This window comes from Takifugu rubripes, chromosome 10, assembly GCF_901000725.2.
Source record: "Takifugu rubripes chromosome 10, fTakRub1.2, whole genome shotgun sequence".
In the NCBI taxonomy this organism is placed as follows: domain Eukaryota; kingdom Metazoa; phylum Chordata; class Actinopteri; order Tetraodontiformes; family Tetraodontidae; genus Takifugu; species Takifugu rubripes.
This window is the reverse complement of record NC_042294.1, coordinates 8,099,090-8,115,822: the sequence shown is the minus strand read 5'-3', so window position 1 is coordinate 8,115,822 and position 16,733 is coordinate 8,099,090. Positions and strand designations below refer to the sequence as shown.

The 16,733-nt window shown below is 44.1% G+C and overlaps 1 protein-coding gene across 2 annotated transcripts in view; it reads right to left on the bottom strand.

The window, feature by feature from the left end:
- plxdc2b (plexin domain containing 2b) overlaps window positions 1-14,104 on the bottom strand; it is a 42,946-nt gene extending 28,842 nt beyond the window's left edge. Inside the window, exons 1-2 of one of the 2 annotated variants that reach the window (XM_011607987.2) lie at window positions 13,986-14,104; window positions 13,582-13,880 (exon numbers count right to left, since the gene is read on the bottom strand). In XM_011607987.2, coding sequence (XP_011606289.1) covers window positions 13,582-13,681 — 100 coding nt within the window. In that variant the 5' untranslated portion in view covers window positions 13,682-13,880; window positions 13,986-14,104. Of the gene's footprint in view, window positions 1-13,581 lie in introns of both variants that reach the window. The other variant, XM_011607988.2, reaches the window with a different exon arrangement.
- Between the last annotated feature and the right edge of the window lie 2,629 nt (window positions 14,105-16,733).

Genomic DNA, 16,733 nt, shown 5'->3' with positions numbered 1-16,733 from the left:
CTGAACACTGGGCCTTGATTGTTCCTCCCTCCTCGTGTTCAGACCATTACCTGGGATAAAACTGTGGCGATACGGTGGCCAGCCCAAACCTTTCAAACACAACACAGCGCCTGTCCTTCCTCTGTTCCCACAGTCCTCTCAGTGCTGGTTTAACAGACCTCTAAATCGGAAAAGGTGACATCTGTACCGCTGAATGGAGGGGATAGAGAGGACAAAGCCTGCGCTTTTATTCCGATACGCCGCATCACAAACAATAGCCTCGGTTTTATCCTCTGGGTTCGCAAACTCTTCTTCTCTCAAAGCCTCTCCGACTCAATTTCCTTTTCATCCAGTCACAACCAGGGAAACGCGTCTCTGACAAATCGCACCGACGGCCTCAGCCGCACGGACTCCGAAGCCAAATTACTGGGAAATATTCATGATTACAAATGGTTTGTCACCGAAAAAAATTAGACTTTTAGTTCATTTAAAATATATTGATCAGCACAAGTGCTTTAAGCTAGTCTAATCTGCCCCTTCTATGTTTTTCCCGTTTCAAACACAATCGATCCGAGGAGTGACTCGGATAAACGAGTGAGAACAGGCAGCGGCGCCTAAACTGAAGATTGATCACCGTGGACGGAGTAAGTCTGCAGATGAAAGCTCGTGCAGACTCCGGTGCGTGTCTGCGAGTGGTTTAAGCCTGTTTTTGCCTCTTCTCAGGGAGGAGAGCTCCATGTGAGGTCAGATGGGTGCCCTTGGGTCTGTCTCATCCTTCCTGCTAATCCATCAGAGATGCAGAGTCAGCGCTCCACCCAGTCAAACCTCTCCAAACCCGAGTTGAGTATTCTGTAAACACACAAACTGCTGGAACCTTTATCCCACTGGACCTGCCATTTCCCATATAAACAATCTCCAGCTGTCAAGCAAGGGCTGCTGTCCAAGGACAGATGTACTTTCGCTTGACGTCTTGATTTCAAAACAGGATTATACAGCAGGCTCTGAAAATTACATTTATCATCCATCTACATTTAAGGCTAAATTGTTTAGAATGCCATGATAGCATTGCATCCATTCAGAGATGCCACTATTATCATATTTCACAGTTATATTTAAAAAAGAGCATGCTAAGGGTACACATTAGCCCTGCATGCTACATTTGACTCCTTGTGCAGCAGGAGATTTGTTGTGCCATTTCATTTGTGTGACGGATGTTGCGGCTCCGTCAATCAGCACTGATTTCAAGTGTCTGTCCACAGACGCAGCCGTGTGTTGCAGCAGCTGTCAGCTCACCTCCAGCACGCTGAGCGATAGCCAGCATTTATTCTCGTAAAATATTGTCACGGGCGATGTTCACAAGCAAAGCGGTCACTGGCTTTGCTTACCAGCACGTAGAAAAGAAAATCTGCAACTTGTCTTGCTGAATTGTAACGTGACGCCAGCGTGTGTTTCTACTATAAAAGCCGATACGTTTTCCCACAGTGTCTCATCCATCATGATAAAAATCAACCAACGTCACGTAACATGGTTGCACTCACAATCATGTGGATAAAACCTCTGAAAATGATAAATTGGATCATAAAGTTTTCCCCTCCTGCATCTGGAACACTTCTGGGTCAGGAAAAGTTAACATTTAGCTGAATAAATTAAAAAGTAGGTGGAGGAAATATACACTGAACACACTGAACGCTATCGTTCACCCATTGACACACTTTGGGTCTGTCATAAATGATACATTTCTTATCTTGGATTTGACAAGCACATATAAATGAGAATTTATGGGTGTTATCTGGGTGGTCATGGGTCAATGGTCCAGTCTTTTGACAATAACAATACTACTTTGTTGTAGAATTGAGGTGCAGACACACAATTCAAAGGATTTTCATAGTTAAGATTAATTTTATCTGGGTAAAAAGGGAAAAAATGAATCACACTGTGGACAACAACATCACTTTCAGCTGCTGAAAAGCAAATTTTCAACAATGACACCAAAAAGCTGCTAACCTTGTCGCTTAACTGTTGATGTTTAAAGCCACGCCTTACAGAAAGATCACACATCCTAAAGAATGGCTCATTAAAGCCTATAGTCTCTAACTATATCACACCATGTTTAGGGAAGACTGTTCATGTGGAATGGTCTGTCTCATTAAGACCACCACACTTCCATTCTATCAGCGACCGGCACTGTCAGCTGAATAACAAGATTTCCTCTCGCTGCAAAAGTGACTAATTATGCAGACTTTGCTGAGAGTTCTGCTTTTTTCTTTTATGCCGGTGCCCAAAGGAACAAAAGTCTCCACTTATCTCCAAGCTCATATAATTGCATTGCATATAGCCGCCCATACTTCCCTCATATTACCGTATGTTTTAGACCATCTCCTGCCAACCTGCAGCTGATCCCACCTCCTGTGTCAGGGAACCCATAAATAAATCCTAAAGTTTCACTAGTTATCTCCCACTTTTGAGACTCTGCCGTCCGCTGTTTGCACCCTGCATGCCTGTACTTGCCTACAATCCTCTGGCTTAAGTGTCAACCGGACAGCCGCTCACGCTGATGGCCTCAGCTGCATGTCGACGTGCTGTTGCATGTGCTGACGCGCGTGCCTGCAGTTTAAAGCCCACCCCCTCCCGCTGTTAATGACAGCTGAGCTGACCAGTGTGTTTTAGCTTCAGTCTGCGGTTTCTTCAATCGATCGCTTGGATACTGAATGTACTTCTGACCCCTGTAGAGGACACAAAAATAATAGCTCACTTCAAACCTGATGACATTATTTGTCTTGGTACAGCGGCGCATGGCTGCCCCGGGTCCGTAATGGAAACGGGCAGAGCGGAGCCCTCGTGATAAACAGCCCAGCAGAAACGGGCCTGGAATGTAAATAGGTTGCACTTGTTTTAAAATGGACTCTAACTTTTGCTTTCCGGCGCGGCTGTGAGCTGATTTGGCACTCGAGGTGATGAAGAGGGTGGTGGTGTTGTTATTCAGCCAGAGATGGATGCGCCTTGCCAGCCACAATCAAAACCCTTCTTATTTTCCCATGAGGGAACCAACAGACTGACACCGCATTTTGTTTTCACAACAGCTTCCAAACTGTTCGGGGAGTAACTGAAATCTGCACTTATAGAGTCCGAGCTGATGAAGTTGAACATGCGTATGAATGTGAAGCAAAGTCGCTTTACTGAATTAAGGCATCATTTAATTCAGTGTGTTTATTGTCATTGATAATCCAGATCTTCTGCCTGTTCTCAGCCAGAGCAACAGGTTGTTATTCGTTTTATTTCTTGTTATAACTACAATGAGTCACATACTGGTCTCATATAAACATAATAAGCATGAAACTCCCACCAGAGCACAGCGAAATGCTTGTTTAATGCACTATGGCTTATTTGTTTAACCTTAGAAAATGACATTAGTTAAGTAAAAAGAAAGAGGCAGAATTTGGACTCATTCCAGAACTTTGGTTTTCGCCTCTCAGCTCCTCTCTATAAGTCGCTCCATGTGATCTAAACAGTTCCATGATTCTGTTCTCTGAAATGTTGCAGAACAGCCGCAGCATCTCGACATTTCATGGGAAAGTCCCGACCCTACTCTGCCTGAAAATCTCTCTGTTTTGAAACTTTGGAGTGTGACAAGTACGCCTCGACTCCCCTGTTTCTCGCTCGCGTTGCCATGCTCCTGGGCACGCTGCCATCGGCGCCGGGTCCCGTGAGCTGCCTTCCTGGGACTCATTGATCAAACGTAGGGGCCCACAGTGGACGGCAGCTCCAGCCAGGAAGGACGGCAGCTCCAACGCTCTCACACTCGTTTCATTTATATATATCAGCTCATAATAGGCATAACACATAATGAATAAAAGTTTTATTCAGCCATTTATGGCCCTGATACTTAAATAAAACCTTCTGGGAATTTTAGGGGAAAATTTCTTGGTGAAACAATAAGAATTTAAAGGGATCTAAAACACGACAGAGGGCCAGGATCCTAGCCCTAGAAAGGGGGTGGGAACCACTGGTTCGAGGAATGCTTTTGAATTCAAGTGCCTGACATGTTTTTTAAATTAAGCAACTCTTAGTGCAAATTATTAAAATTTATAAAACAAACATTAAGCCGAGAGAATTAAAAACACGTGTCGGGCAATCACTGCCAACACAGTTTTACCTTGGTACAGTTTAATAGCTGTTTCAGTTACAAAGATTATGTGTTTAAAGGTCGGCACTCCAAAAATTATTCCTGAATAAAACATGACAGTAAAAGAGCTGCATATGGATCCACACTCACTTTCTGTTTTAAAGAAGCCAGGAAGAAAGATGGTTTTTTTGTTTTGTTTTGGGGTGGGGGGGGGGCATGTCATCATGAAGAAGGTAACAAAATCCGAAGGGAGCTGTCAGAGCTGCTGTGCAAAGGTGGGAAATGCCCTGAGGGGGCTGAGCAGTGGTCTGAGCTGCTGCATCTGCAGGAGCCATCCTCACCTCATCTGTCTCTGAGGACTCATCCGCAGGAGCTTTACAGACACCAACTACAGACTGCAGCGGGCACACAAGCCATCGCGCCTCTGGTTGTTTCTAACTGCAGGAGCTCAGATGTCAGTGATTAGCATGAGAATAAAACTGCCATTTTGGTGGCGGCTTGACCGATCTGCCGTCTCTTCCCAAGAGTCCTTAAAGACAAAGCATTAGCATTAGCATACCATGGCCGACCGGCTGGGAGACAACGGATCATAGATGTCTGGCACAACTCAAAACCTAAAAATATTTGGCAAGGATTGATTCAGCAATTGACAGAGCCTTTATACTTTATTTATACCTGAGCAGTGTCTGCTGACTTTTGAGAATAAAACCTTGAGTAACAAGATTGTCTCCATACTAAAAATCAAAATTCAGAAGAGTGTTTTCCCATTACACCTGCACAGACGCACATCTGCAAACAACTGCAAATCTAGAGGGACGACTACAATCGCTCATGCATGTTATTAAAAGCCAGCTAAGCTTGGGCATGCGGTCGCACTCGTTTTCAAGGTGATTTGCAGACAACATGAAGACCCAAACCATCATCTATTGACAGATTCAAGAAGCACTGAAGTCACTTCATGAGCTTTTTCCTCTGCTTTATTTTGACTGGAATTAAATCTATCACCATGACAACTTCCAGGAAAGTCACTGACATGTGCGAGGGTATATGATGCTATTCTAAGAATTCATTAGCATGTCAAAGCCTAATTAACCTCATGGAGAACACATTCTATATCAGCTTTAAAGCTAATATTGGTCACATTTGAAAAAGTAATTATATATTTGAATTCAAATCTATACTTTCACATCCCAGTGAACAAGCACGCTGTCTGTTCAAGTTAATAAACGCAATTTCGATCAAATAAATGAACACATTTCTGGCCAACAGAGCTGAAACTATCAGGGCTCGGTCAGGAAAAAAACAGGATCTGACTAACTCTTACATTTTGCGGGGGAAGAAAAGCAGAGCGGTGGAAAAAAAATAAGGCTTGGAGAAAACAAGACATCTGCAGAAAATTCAGAAACTTTTAACTATACGGTGGACGGCCAGCATTTTTCTGTTAAGCACAGACAGAAAGGGTGAAAGCCTGCAGATATGCAGAGATGGAGAGGCAAGCTTTAGGATGGCAGGAGCTCTGTCCCACCCAGACTCTCCACCCTGAGAGACTAACTTTAATGCTACGCTAACTATCCTCTCTCTGCAGTGACCTTTCAAGTGACAGCCTTTAAAGATTTATACAGCAGAGTTGTGCTTCAGCTGCCTCTCCTCTTCCAGCTGTTGCAGTGCGCAGCTCAGATCCCGGCGTATTCACGCCTCCCCAACCTCGCCCCACCTCATTCTCTTCATTGTACTCATGAAAAAGACTGGACTGTTCTTCTTTTTCTGTCTGGCAGATGTTTCTGCCCCTCGGCTCTTTCATAAAGGAAACAGACGTGTGAAATATTCTGTATACCTGCCTTACTAGCACAGATGTATCTCCAAGTTCCTCTCATGTGACGCAGATATCCGCCAGAATCAGACAGACGGGTCAAATTATTGCTGTCAATCACGCCACGTCCCACTTCGGCGCAGTCAGCGAGCGGGTCGGCTGAAGTGTCAGGGAGACGCGCTTCTCATTACCTCCCTGTCAGCGTGATTGTGTCCTGATATCAAGCCGAATGTGTTGCCTGTCATGCTTCGGCAGGCCACGTCACTGCGAATCTACCACAGGACACTGAGACCTGGGATCATCCAGGCCAGAGGAAGAGGTTCACCTGCCAGCTTGTGTGATAAACTCTTATCTGACAGGCCACGAAACGCAAGAAATGGAATTAAACCATGAAGCTGGACATCTAATTTTATTGGATGAATTGCAGCTGTTAGGAGTTTTCCTGAGTGTGAGCCCTCTCCTCCTCCCTTTCTCTTTCTTGTCTGTTGTTCCCTTGGCTCCCTATTTTCAGGCTGAGCGGGGCTGCTCTCCAGTTCCCGCCAATCAATCTGCACACCTGATTCGCATCGATGGACAATCAACCCACCTGCCTTCCGTTTTAAAAGCCTGGTTTTCTCTCCCATCCTTGGTCAACTCCCTGTGGTGCAGCCTGGCTCCTAAATGTTCTGCATTACACCTAGGTTTTGGATTCCTGTTTCTGCCTTTTGGGGTTCAGTTCGTGACTGCTGCTCCTAAAAGTAGCAGATTATTATGCTGATAACGATGTCTGCTATAACTGTCAATGTCACCAATTCAAAATCTCCGAAGACAGACATAAATTGAGCCATATAATGGAAGAATGAAATGCCTTTGTGTGTGATACTGGCTTGATATATACAGCAGTGTGCACGTGTGAGCGCATGGCTGGTCATCACATAATGACATTACATTAAAAAGGCGTTCTGAATGGCATGAATGAGGCCTGCTCTTAAAAATGAGACATGTCTGAATAAAGGAGAATAAAGGCAAGAGACATAAAAGATATTAAATTTGTGCCCCATCAGGCACAGCAATAGGAAATGAAAGAAGAGGCAGACTCTGTTACCGGGACCTCTAGCTTATTAAAAACACATCCTCTGTCAGGGACATTAAGAATCAGGGCAGAGATCCTGCCCAGGCACAGAACGGTACAGCAGCCCCTTTAAAATCAGCTATTTATTTAGCCATTTAGACATCCCGCTCTCATTGAAATGACCTGATAGTGTTCCATGTGCAGCTCTTTCCCAAACGTCTACCTTCAAAATGCATGTATTTTCAAAATATAACTCACAAACAGCCTCAGACTGTGACGTTCAATAGATTATTTATGAAGTGAGTGACGGGCAGACGTCTTCAAAAGGCACGTCTGCCAGCCATTTGGGGCGAGCTCGGGGCAAGAAAAGGACATAAACCAACTCATTTATATTCATATCACTCAATTTCAATTTGTGATGGAAGGGATTTTTCTGACATTTATCAGTGGCCTGGCAGCTCTTTGAAGAGAGGCCATTTCAAATTTGACCCTGATTCAATGTGTTCTATAAGAGATCATTCGTTTTCCAAGCCTAAAACAAAACTTAAGAAAAAGTATGGCACCAGGGAGATCATATCATATCCCCACCACTCTTTATTTATGGTTTAAATAAGTGTCTTTGGGTGGAGTTAGCTTGGCAGCTTCCAGATGTGATAGTGCAGTGTGTCCACACCTTCACTAAATTCAGCAGAGTTCTGGATGAACAAGGGAGCCAGCCAGGCATTTAATCAATATCTAGACCTCCTCTGCTTCTCTTATCAGCACTTGGTTGCTTTGGAATACCTGCTGGAACCCTGAAGACCATCTCTGCGTTCACAACATGATTAAATAGTCTCAAAATCAGATAACATTCTTTCATCATGTGGGTTATGCTTATACATTAAACTTGCACGCCACCCATGATGCATTCAAGGACCCACACGGATTAATGTCCTCACTGCAGAGTTTTACTTCATTACCATTCCCTCCTACCAAGCCTGTCTGAGGGAACAGAGCATTTATTGCCTTTGCAGATTGCTGTGAATAACATATAATTAAACTGCTCTGACTCATTTACTTGAGAATTCAGGTGGGCGATAGACAAAGGCCTTTAAATGAGACTTGATTAATGCGATTTTGCTCCACATAAATCTTGCACACACCAAATGATCATTAATGCAGTGAATATCCTGATTAGCAAACACTATACATCACAATTGAAGAAAAGGATGTCAGGTGCACCTTTAAACAATATGTAATTTCCCTTTTAGTGCAGGTACTTGCTGCATTAAAAGGGCAAGGCACAATCATAGAGAGAGACGTTACAGAGTTTTGAGCTATCTTCATGCTTATTTACCCTGAATGTGCTATTTAACTTGTTTCACTGTATTCTCATTCTCAATCCACGGAGACTGAAGAATTTACAGTTAGGAGGATGTTCTCCATTAAGTACACAGATAAAAATGCTGGTAGATTTTGTAATTCATCACCACAGACTGAAAGCAAGCCTTTGTTCCTGCGTGCCTCAGCTGTAGAGGAATCTACTGGCTAAGAAACGGAAACTTGAACAACTGGAATTGTGGGATGCCATCAGAAACACTTGATTTTGATGTTCTCTGCCGTTTGAATTTGTGTAATGTAATAACGTGGATGAAGGTCACACGAGGAAAGACGGAAAAATGGTTTTCTTGTTTACGGCTGCACGATGAGTTCAGCACCGGGTTGACAACATGCACGACTTTGTGGGGAAAACTGCGTCAACATCACAATGAAACGTGCCTTTACTTGCCTTTCAGAAAAGCCTGTTTTCTCGCCATTATTGGCCGTCAAGGTTCCTGTAGGGTCAAGCTGAAATAGCTGAAACCTTTTAGAGATTCATGCATACACACACACACACATAAACACACTCCTCATGACTCACTGGATTATTAAATCAGTCCAAATCAAGGAGTGGAGCCTCCTTTCTGGAATACAGTCTGGACAGTGACAGATGATGTTGAAGTCCCTCGTGCTGCACGCCCTGCAAATCTGGGTTGACTTGCATTCCTTACACTGGTTAACTCTTCTGAGAAGGCCCCAGAGAATACAGAAAAGTAATAAATGCACAATTTGAAGCCTTGTTTTTGACAACAGCAATGACTGTTTTAGTCATTTTCAAGCTTTGTTTGGTCTGTCTGAAAGAGCAGACAGTCAATGTCACAATCCATTCTCTGCGCTCCTCCACAGAAGCACATACGGCTGTAAATCCCTTTATTTTTCTCCCAAGACCATGTCACTTGAATCGGCTGCTGAGGAACCACTGCTCCAGGCGTGCTTGTTCTTTGTCAGGATGAGTTTGGTACGGGAAAAGAAACATCTGGGGACATTTTGTGGGCGAGGTAACAAAGGCAACGGTGTTGGACATGCAGCGAGGAAAATGTGTGTGAGGCTTCGTTTGGCTGAGTTCAAGTCCATTTTTAAAGTCGAGCATCATGAAACAGGCTAATCCTGGCGTTTGCTCCGTGTTTACTGTTCAAAAATGGAAAAATGACTCACAAGATTCTTCATGTAAGTTGTGCAATATGATAAAAGCAGGCCAATAACAGATCCTGTGTTTGTGTGGGTCAGAGAAATTGCACTAAGTATAAAGGTGAGGCTATATTTTTCAGCCGTTTGGAGTTATGTTTTTATCAAAGAAAAAAGGGGGGTTAGGGTTAATATTGGAGTTAGGTGAACTACCCGATGAGTTAATTAGTTGATTCAATCAAGTTTTGACTTTGTCAATGAAAAACCTACAAATGTGAAGCTAAAGAAAGCTGACTTTTGCTGTAAAGATCACCGATCATCTTGTTTCATCATTTCATTATGAAAAATGCCAAAACCACGAGCGCCTGAAGGTGCACCCTGTGACAGTGTCCCTGATACAACAAACAATTTACCTTATCTACCATGACCTGAAAAAAGCCTGGTGAGAGAAAAGTCATTTATAACGGGAGTTGTGTTTCACACGCGGCCTGCCATCAACCTGTCAGTGACACTGGCCCCTCTGTTCCTGCTGGGCTTTGGCTATGCTCCTTCTGCAGGTTAGGTGTGTGTGTCTGTGCATGCATGTGTTTGTGATAGGCTCCGTTAGACACCTTATCTCCTCCTAGCATGCCTGGATGGCCCTGAACACAGCCACATTCTCCATGTGTGAACCTGTGTTGCTTCCTTCAATGCTGTACCACCATTCACCATCTAATTCAGCAACAGTGACCTAGATAGAGGAAAAAACTACCGGTAAGTGATTCTTCTCTGACAGTTACAGATTTGCTGTGTCCCATCTATAAACAAATCACCCTTTTCCCACTCTCTTATTTGCCGTGAACAATGGCCGATGGATGCCTCTCCAACAGACTGGGGCAGTCAGGGCTTGTGCAATTCATTTTTCCCTCATTCCATTTTGCAAAAGCTATTTTGACCTTTGTATTACAACTTTTTTCTGCCTTCTGATCACAACTATAGTACGACCCTCAGCAGACATCAAAAACCACAAACGGGTCGGACGTATTGTGCTGCGACTGTTCATTTTTGTGGGAATAAAAGCTTGAAACTGTCACAAACTTAATGAAGCAGGGAGTGCTTTCATGCAAAATGATTCTAGATCATTAATTTGATCGTTTAAATCCATTAAATATCCTCCAAAGGCACAATTGTGCTGCGATATTCCTGACATTTATTCTTCATCCTCAAATAAAAGTATTTTATAGTCAGTAAAGAGGGTAATATCTCTGTTATTGTGCCTCTTTTCTCCAGCCAACAGAACTAGGATTTGCATGTCTTCTAATTTCATTTCATTTCATTCCCAGATGATCTCAGATGTCCTCTGGCAGCATCTCACATTAGAGTCAAACAGAGGAACAGATAACGGCCCAGCTGTGAACAATACCGGAGTCTATTGACAGCTTTGCACTCATCTGCGGGGAGGGGGCAAACTGCTGACATTCTGATCTGTATCGCTGCACAGCTCACGATAGCAAAATCAGGTTTGCTATGGCCAATGTCTATGATTGTGGCTCTTCATGATATGAGTTGTCACAACACTGCTGCTGTTGTCACCATGGCTGCGGCTGAGTTCCACCGTGATGATTAACAGCATTTCTAATGGAACTATTTCCATTACCTTGGTGTAATCTTGAAGCTAAATTCTGTGGGGAAGATCACATGGAGCCAAACAAATGTAGCTTATGTACGTACACTTCAACATCCCATCAAATTGCCTTGGAAACCTTTTTGGGGGCAAAACCCAAACATGAAACCTCTTAGAATTCTCATGGATCAAATGCCACATCAACACTTCATCACTCCAAAAATGACACTGATGAAACCACCACTTAACAGCACTGGTGTTGGTCATGTGATCCACCAGCCAATCTGAACTCTGTTTTCAATCGTGACGTTTCTTAGTTACATTTGAAATCAATTCCTTCGAAGAATTCATAAAATTTTGTTCATCACAAGAGTAAGGGCTCCAGCGTTGCTCCGGGGCTGCATTAATTGGGAATGTAGGAGCTTTTGAACCACATGAGAAGACAAAGCACGAATAAAGCTAAAGAGGAGCTTAAGTGTGTTTGGTTTCATTAACTAGTGGCCTCTGTGCTCTTTGTCTTGGAGCCTATTGAACTATGCGCTCCTCAAGTCTTCAGATGGAGCTGCTCTCTGGGCTCAAAGGGGCAGGAGGCTCAGCGACGAGAGCCAGGCGTGACTAATGCAGGAGCCCGGCCCTGCTGCTGCATGCTGGTACGAGGGGACGACCCAGCCTCCCTGCTTTCTGCGATGTATGGCACAGCCCACTGTGACAGCAAACAGAATATAAACCCAAGCCTCCACTGCCACCGCTCACCCCCGCATACCACCCTACCCCCCATCGCCCATTCAGGGTAGGTCCTTTCAGCAGGTCTTTCAGAAGGCCAATAAAGAGGCTGGCTCATTCTGTCCATTCTAAAATGTGCAATGTCAGAAAAAGAGAGCGGGGGAGGGGGAAGATTCCAAACGGGCTTATAATAAGTAGCTGCTGGACCACCGGTTCTCAGGAAGGAACCTTTTGCCGACAGTTGGAAATTATTAGGCGAAAATGCCAAGAAAAAGACAGCAAGACGGACGACATTTGTAAACCTTTTGACGCCAATTCTGCATTCATTCAGCCAATTAGCCAAGCAGAAACGAGGAGCTGTAAGTTAAAGCTGAAGGACTAAATGCCCCAAAATAGAATCCGTCCTAACAACTCTCCGATCAGCCCTCTCTGTACTCAGTGTTTGTGTTTTTTCCCCTCGACCTTTTGAGTGTGTGTTCGTCTGATTGCCGAGGCAGGTTGATGGATGAGCAGCGACGTGTTGGAGGTGGTGATGACCACCTCGCTGCAGCCTGGAAGGGACTTTCCATCAACCCCCCCCATATAAAAAAACATAACTCTGAGCCTCCATCCCTGACAAACTGAAATTCCACACATGATCTTACACCATCTGAGCGCATTAACTACCCCGGGGGCTTTTAAATGAGACCACGTCATTACAACAGGCGAGACTTTCTCCCTCGCCTCATCTCAGACTCTTGTGGAACATCTCTTTTTCCACACCGGGAACAGCACCAGAGTGCTGATTAACCTCAAAATCAGCACTAATTTTTGTGACGGTTCCACTGCTGAGAGGGCGACTGCTGCGGACTCAAACGGTATTTAAAAAAAAGCCCACAGGATGTTGTGTAATTCCACCCAGATGTTCTCCACAGATCATCGCAGTGAATGCATGGAGAAGAGAGCTTTCTGGTACTACATTTCCAGAGAGTTCTCATTTGTATAAAGAACTATCCCAGTGAGGACATGGGCTCCAGCCAGGACCCTCACGCACATGTCTAAAAATACTGTCCTACATTCTAAAAGTGTCCAGTCTGTGCAGGAGGGATGGAGCACTCAAAGAAGGAGGAAAGAGGCAGTTTAAAGATAATGGTGGAGCTCCGCAGCCTTTAAACTGGTCCCACTAGAGGTTGTGTGAGGGGAAACTTCATTTACATCATTTAAACGAACGAGGCCAGAACAAAAGACACACAATTGGACACCGAAGCCAAAAGAATTAAAACCGTGCATGTAGCTGATACCATCTCCCTCCCTCATGTAAACATGCATACATTCCAGTAAATCTGTGGTCTGTACACACGCAAACAAACACACACTGGAATCATTTACAGTCCCTGTCAGCAGCCGAGCGTCCCTCCAACCACTCTGATGCTTGATGAGATTCCTGCGTCACCCCAGGAAACGAGCATGAACTTATTCCACTGTCACACTGGAAACCGCCTGCGTGTAAAGGAGCGTGCGCGTCTTTTATGCACCAACAACAGCTCTGCAGAGCACCTGCACAATCAGACATCCGTTAAAAGTTGCAGGATTTGTAGGAAAATATGTTGAAACTGGGTGGTAATAATGGTAATCTACACGTTCTAAACGGCATTACATGCGTAATCCCATCTAGACAAGAGCGTGTTTAGGTTTTATGTGGAGGATAAGGACGCATTTACAGCTTATTGTCATGCCGGATTCCACCTGTGACTGACAGTAAGCGGGGCCACAGCGGCTCCCTGCAGCAACAGCACATCTCACTCGGTGCTGGAGTTGGCTTTTCTTACCGTAGCTGGTTGCAATCTCTGCGTGGACATTCCTCACGCACTGCAAAACTAAAACAACTCCAACGAGCAGGTCGAACGTCTTCACACACGCCATATCCATCCAAGTTCTGCGCGTCCGCTCGAACCTTTCCTCCCTCTTCTCGTTATTCTCCGGACCTCTTCGTCTCCCCAACGCACCGACGGAGCTCCCCGGCGGACTCCGCAACTCTCCAGCCGCTCCTGCTGCTTTTTAAACCGCAAACCTGCCCGCGCTGCACTGTGCTCTCTTTTTGTTCCAGTGTGTGTCACACTGCGCGCTCCTGGACAGGGAAGGGAAAAAGGCTCGTCAAAGCAGCTCCCCAGTAAAAGCAATAAACAAGAAGTGATGATATCAGAAGCGTTCTGGGGAGAAGTCCTGCACTTACGGGCTCTCCCGTCTCTGGCAGGAGGTGCAGTGAGTGAAGAGCGAGCGGTGCGCTCCTGGAGAAGACGGTGCGCTCCCCTCCGTCATCCACTTCCCCTCGCAGCCAATAGCTGTCTGATGCTCGTTGTGTGCAGAAGGGGGGGGGGGGGGGGGGGGGGGACTTAAAACGTTTGCCCCTCCATAGGTTGAACTGTCTTACAAGCAGTCTATGAAATTTTTGGAGGTGTCCTGATTTTGGTCTGCATACAAAATGTGTTTATTACCAACATCACTTTGCAAAACACCATCTTAAAACACATCTATCTATCTATCTATCTATCTATCTATCTATCTATCTATCTATCTATCTATCTATCTATCTATCTATCTATCTATCTATCTAGCTATCTAATTAGTGCGCCCCCTATGGGCGCAATTAAGCTTCAGTCTGTTTATTTTAAAAATTGCCCAATACCAAATTACAATAAGATTAATTACTAAACTGAATGAAGTTGTTTCTTTCTTTTTTTTTAAATTCTATGCTAAATAAATTTTAAAATAAGCAGGCAGAGAATTCGGTAATCAGCCTTAATAGGTCTTTTAATCTGAAAACCATGAATGGGTTTTGAAACCATTTCCAAAATGATTCAAATGACATCACCTAAGACAGGTGACCCAACTTAAGTTCCTTTTTTCCTGCAGATAAGAAGGAAACGTGCAAATCTCTCATGAAAGGCAACACTTCATTCATTCCTGAGGCTTCTCTTTCCTCACCAGACGTTCGTTTATGGGATTGAGTTGGACCACAGCCTTGCTCTAATTAAGAGACTCACTGTGGGAATTCAGGAGCCGCACCACAAATCACACGAAACACGAAAGGACGCTCTCGCCCGGAGCTCCACTTTTATGTACTTGGCAGCTTCATATCCAAAGTTTCTCCCTCATTATTTGCACTAAATAGGTTTTCAGAGATTTTAAATGGCTTCTTCCAACCGTTACAATGGTTCCCACTAGTAACTTCATTTGCTGTGATAAGTTTTACCTTATTAAACTTCGCCGCCAGCGGAAGAGAAGCAAGAATTCTGGCCTCCCTCTGAAGGTCTAAGCAAAGTTAATTTTACATCATTCTAATATTGTCAAAGAACTTTTCTTGTCGTGCAGCAAAGTTTACACACAAGAAGCTGCAAACTTTGTTCTCAGGTTCCAGTAATAACCTATTTATAACCCATTCAGAGGGCTTATACAGTAGGGAGGCACATAGACATGAAAGCTATTACGTGCTTTTAATAATGTCGCGGCGTGGGGGCACAAATACAATAGAAAAAGAATAGAAAATTTGTCTCTGAGTGTTTCATGCCCTCAGTATAAAGACCTTTAAACCTCCTTAAGTCCTGACCTTCGTATCAGGGTTCCGTCTCATCTACCCTGAAGAAAGAGTCTGATTTCCATCTAAAACATGCCTTGGAACCTGAACTCCAAAAATCAGGCCAACACAAATGTCAGATGATTTCCCGTTTGAGTAATAATTAACCTTCCCCCGTCTGAGGCGACATTTATCAAGAATTCTGCCAATCGTTTGCAGCACAACAGCTAAAACGACCCTCCCCTGTGTGACGCAGACAGCTAGAACTTTGAATACACTAGTCATTGACCTTAAAGAGCATCCAAACGCCCGTGACAAACCGAAAAAAATGACACCGACATCAAACTATTTCCATCCATGGGTGGGGGCAAGTGTGAATTTTCCAGAGTGTACACACGCGGTGGGTCGGGTCCCAGAGTGGCAGCGCAGCCGTGTGCAACTGTGGCATTTAGGCATGGCCTCTTCAGAACAGAGAGGTGAAGTGAAAACCAGAGAACAAGTGCCGCTCTCTTTCTGTCCTCTGTGCTAATTATTGGGCTTTAAATCTCGCAGCCAGACCGGAAAGAACCCAATCAGTGGGTCTGATCTCGGGGACGTCTCGGAACACGTGTTGTTTTTGCATCTTTAGCAACAAATGCCAGTAAATAGATTATTATAAGCTCAATTAAAGCTCTGTGTGGGTGATAATCATGAGGACGCCCTTGGAGCACTGCTGGGCTTGAATAATGACGCACAATGACGGCATTCAATAGGTAAAGAGCCAAAAGTCATTCTGACCTTTAGCTTAAATTCAATACTTCAAAATCACCCCGAATTGGGCGATATCATCCTGACCAAAAATATATCGGGATAAATTTGAACTAAGTCTTAGAGAAAAGACACGTAAAGGTTATTTTAGATTTTAAAAACTAGGTTTGTGTTGAACCGAGCACGGACTAAATGGGTTTTTTCATCGCAGTTATACAATAATATTGTATCAGGGCCGTGTATTTTAATGGAAGCCTTCAGAACGTCCATCTCTGGGTTTGTGAGGCTGGAACTGTATGTGAACAGGTCAGGTTTTGTTGGGACATCATGTTAATCCTGTCCTGAATACTGACAACAATACCTGCTCATCCTTTTTCATCCATCTCCATTTTTCCTCTCTTCTCATCTGAACCTGCATCTCTATGTCTGTCAGGGAACTGAACATTCTGGAATTAAACTATTACAGTGGAAGGAACCTGTTATTATTGGGATGATAACAAGCTAAATCCTAAGGTTCAGTCCCTCATAAGAACATTTCAGCCACTAAAATAAACTCAAAGAGCATTCAGACTTCTTAATTTGTCCATCATATCGATCAAATTATGCTAGCATGAATGCTATCGCTAATAGTTATTAACTGTAGAAATAGACAGCAATTAT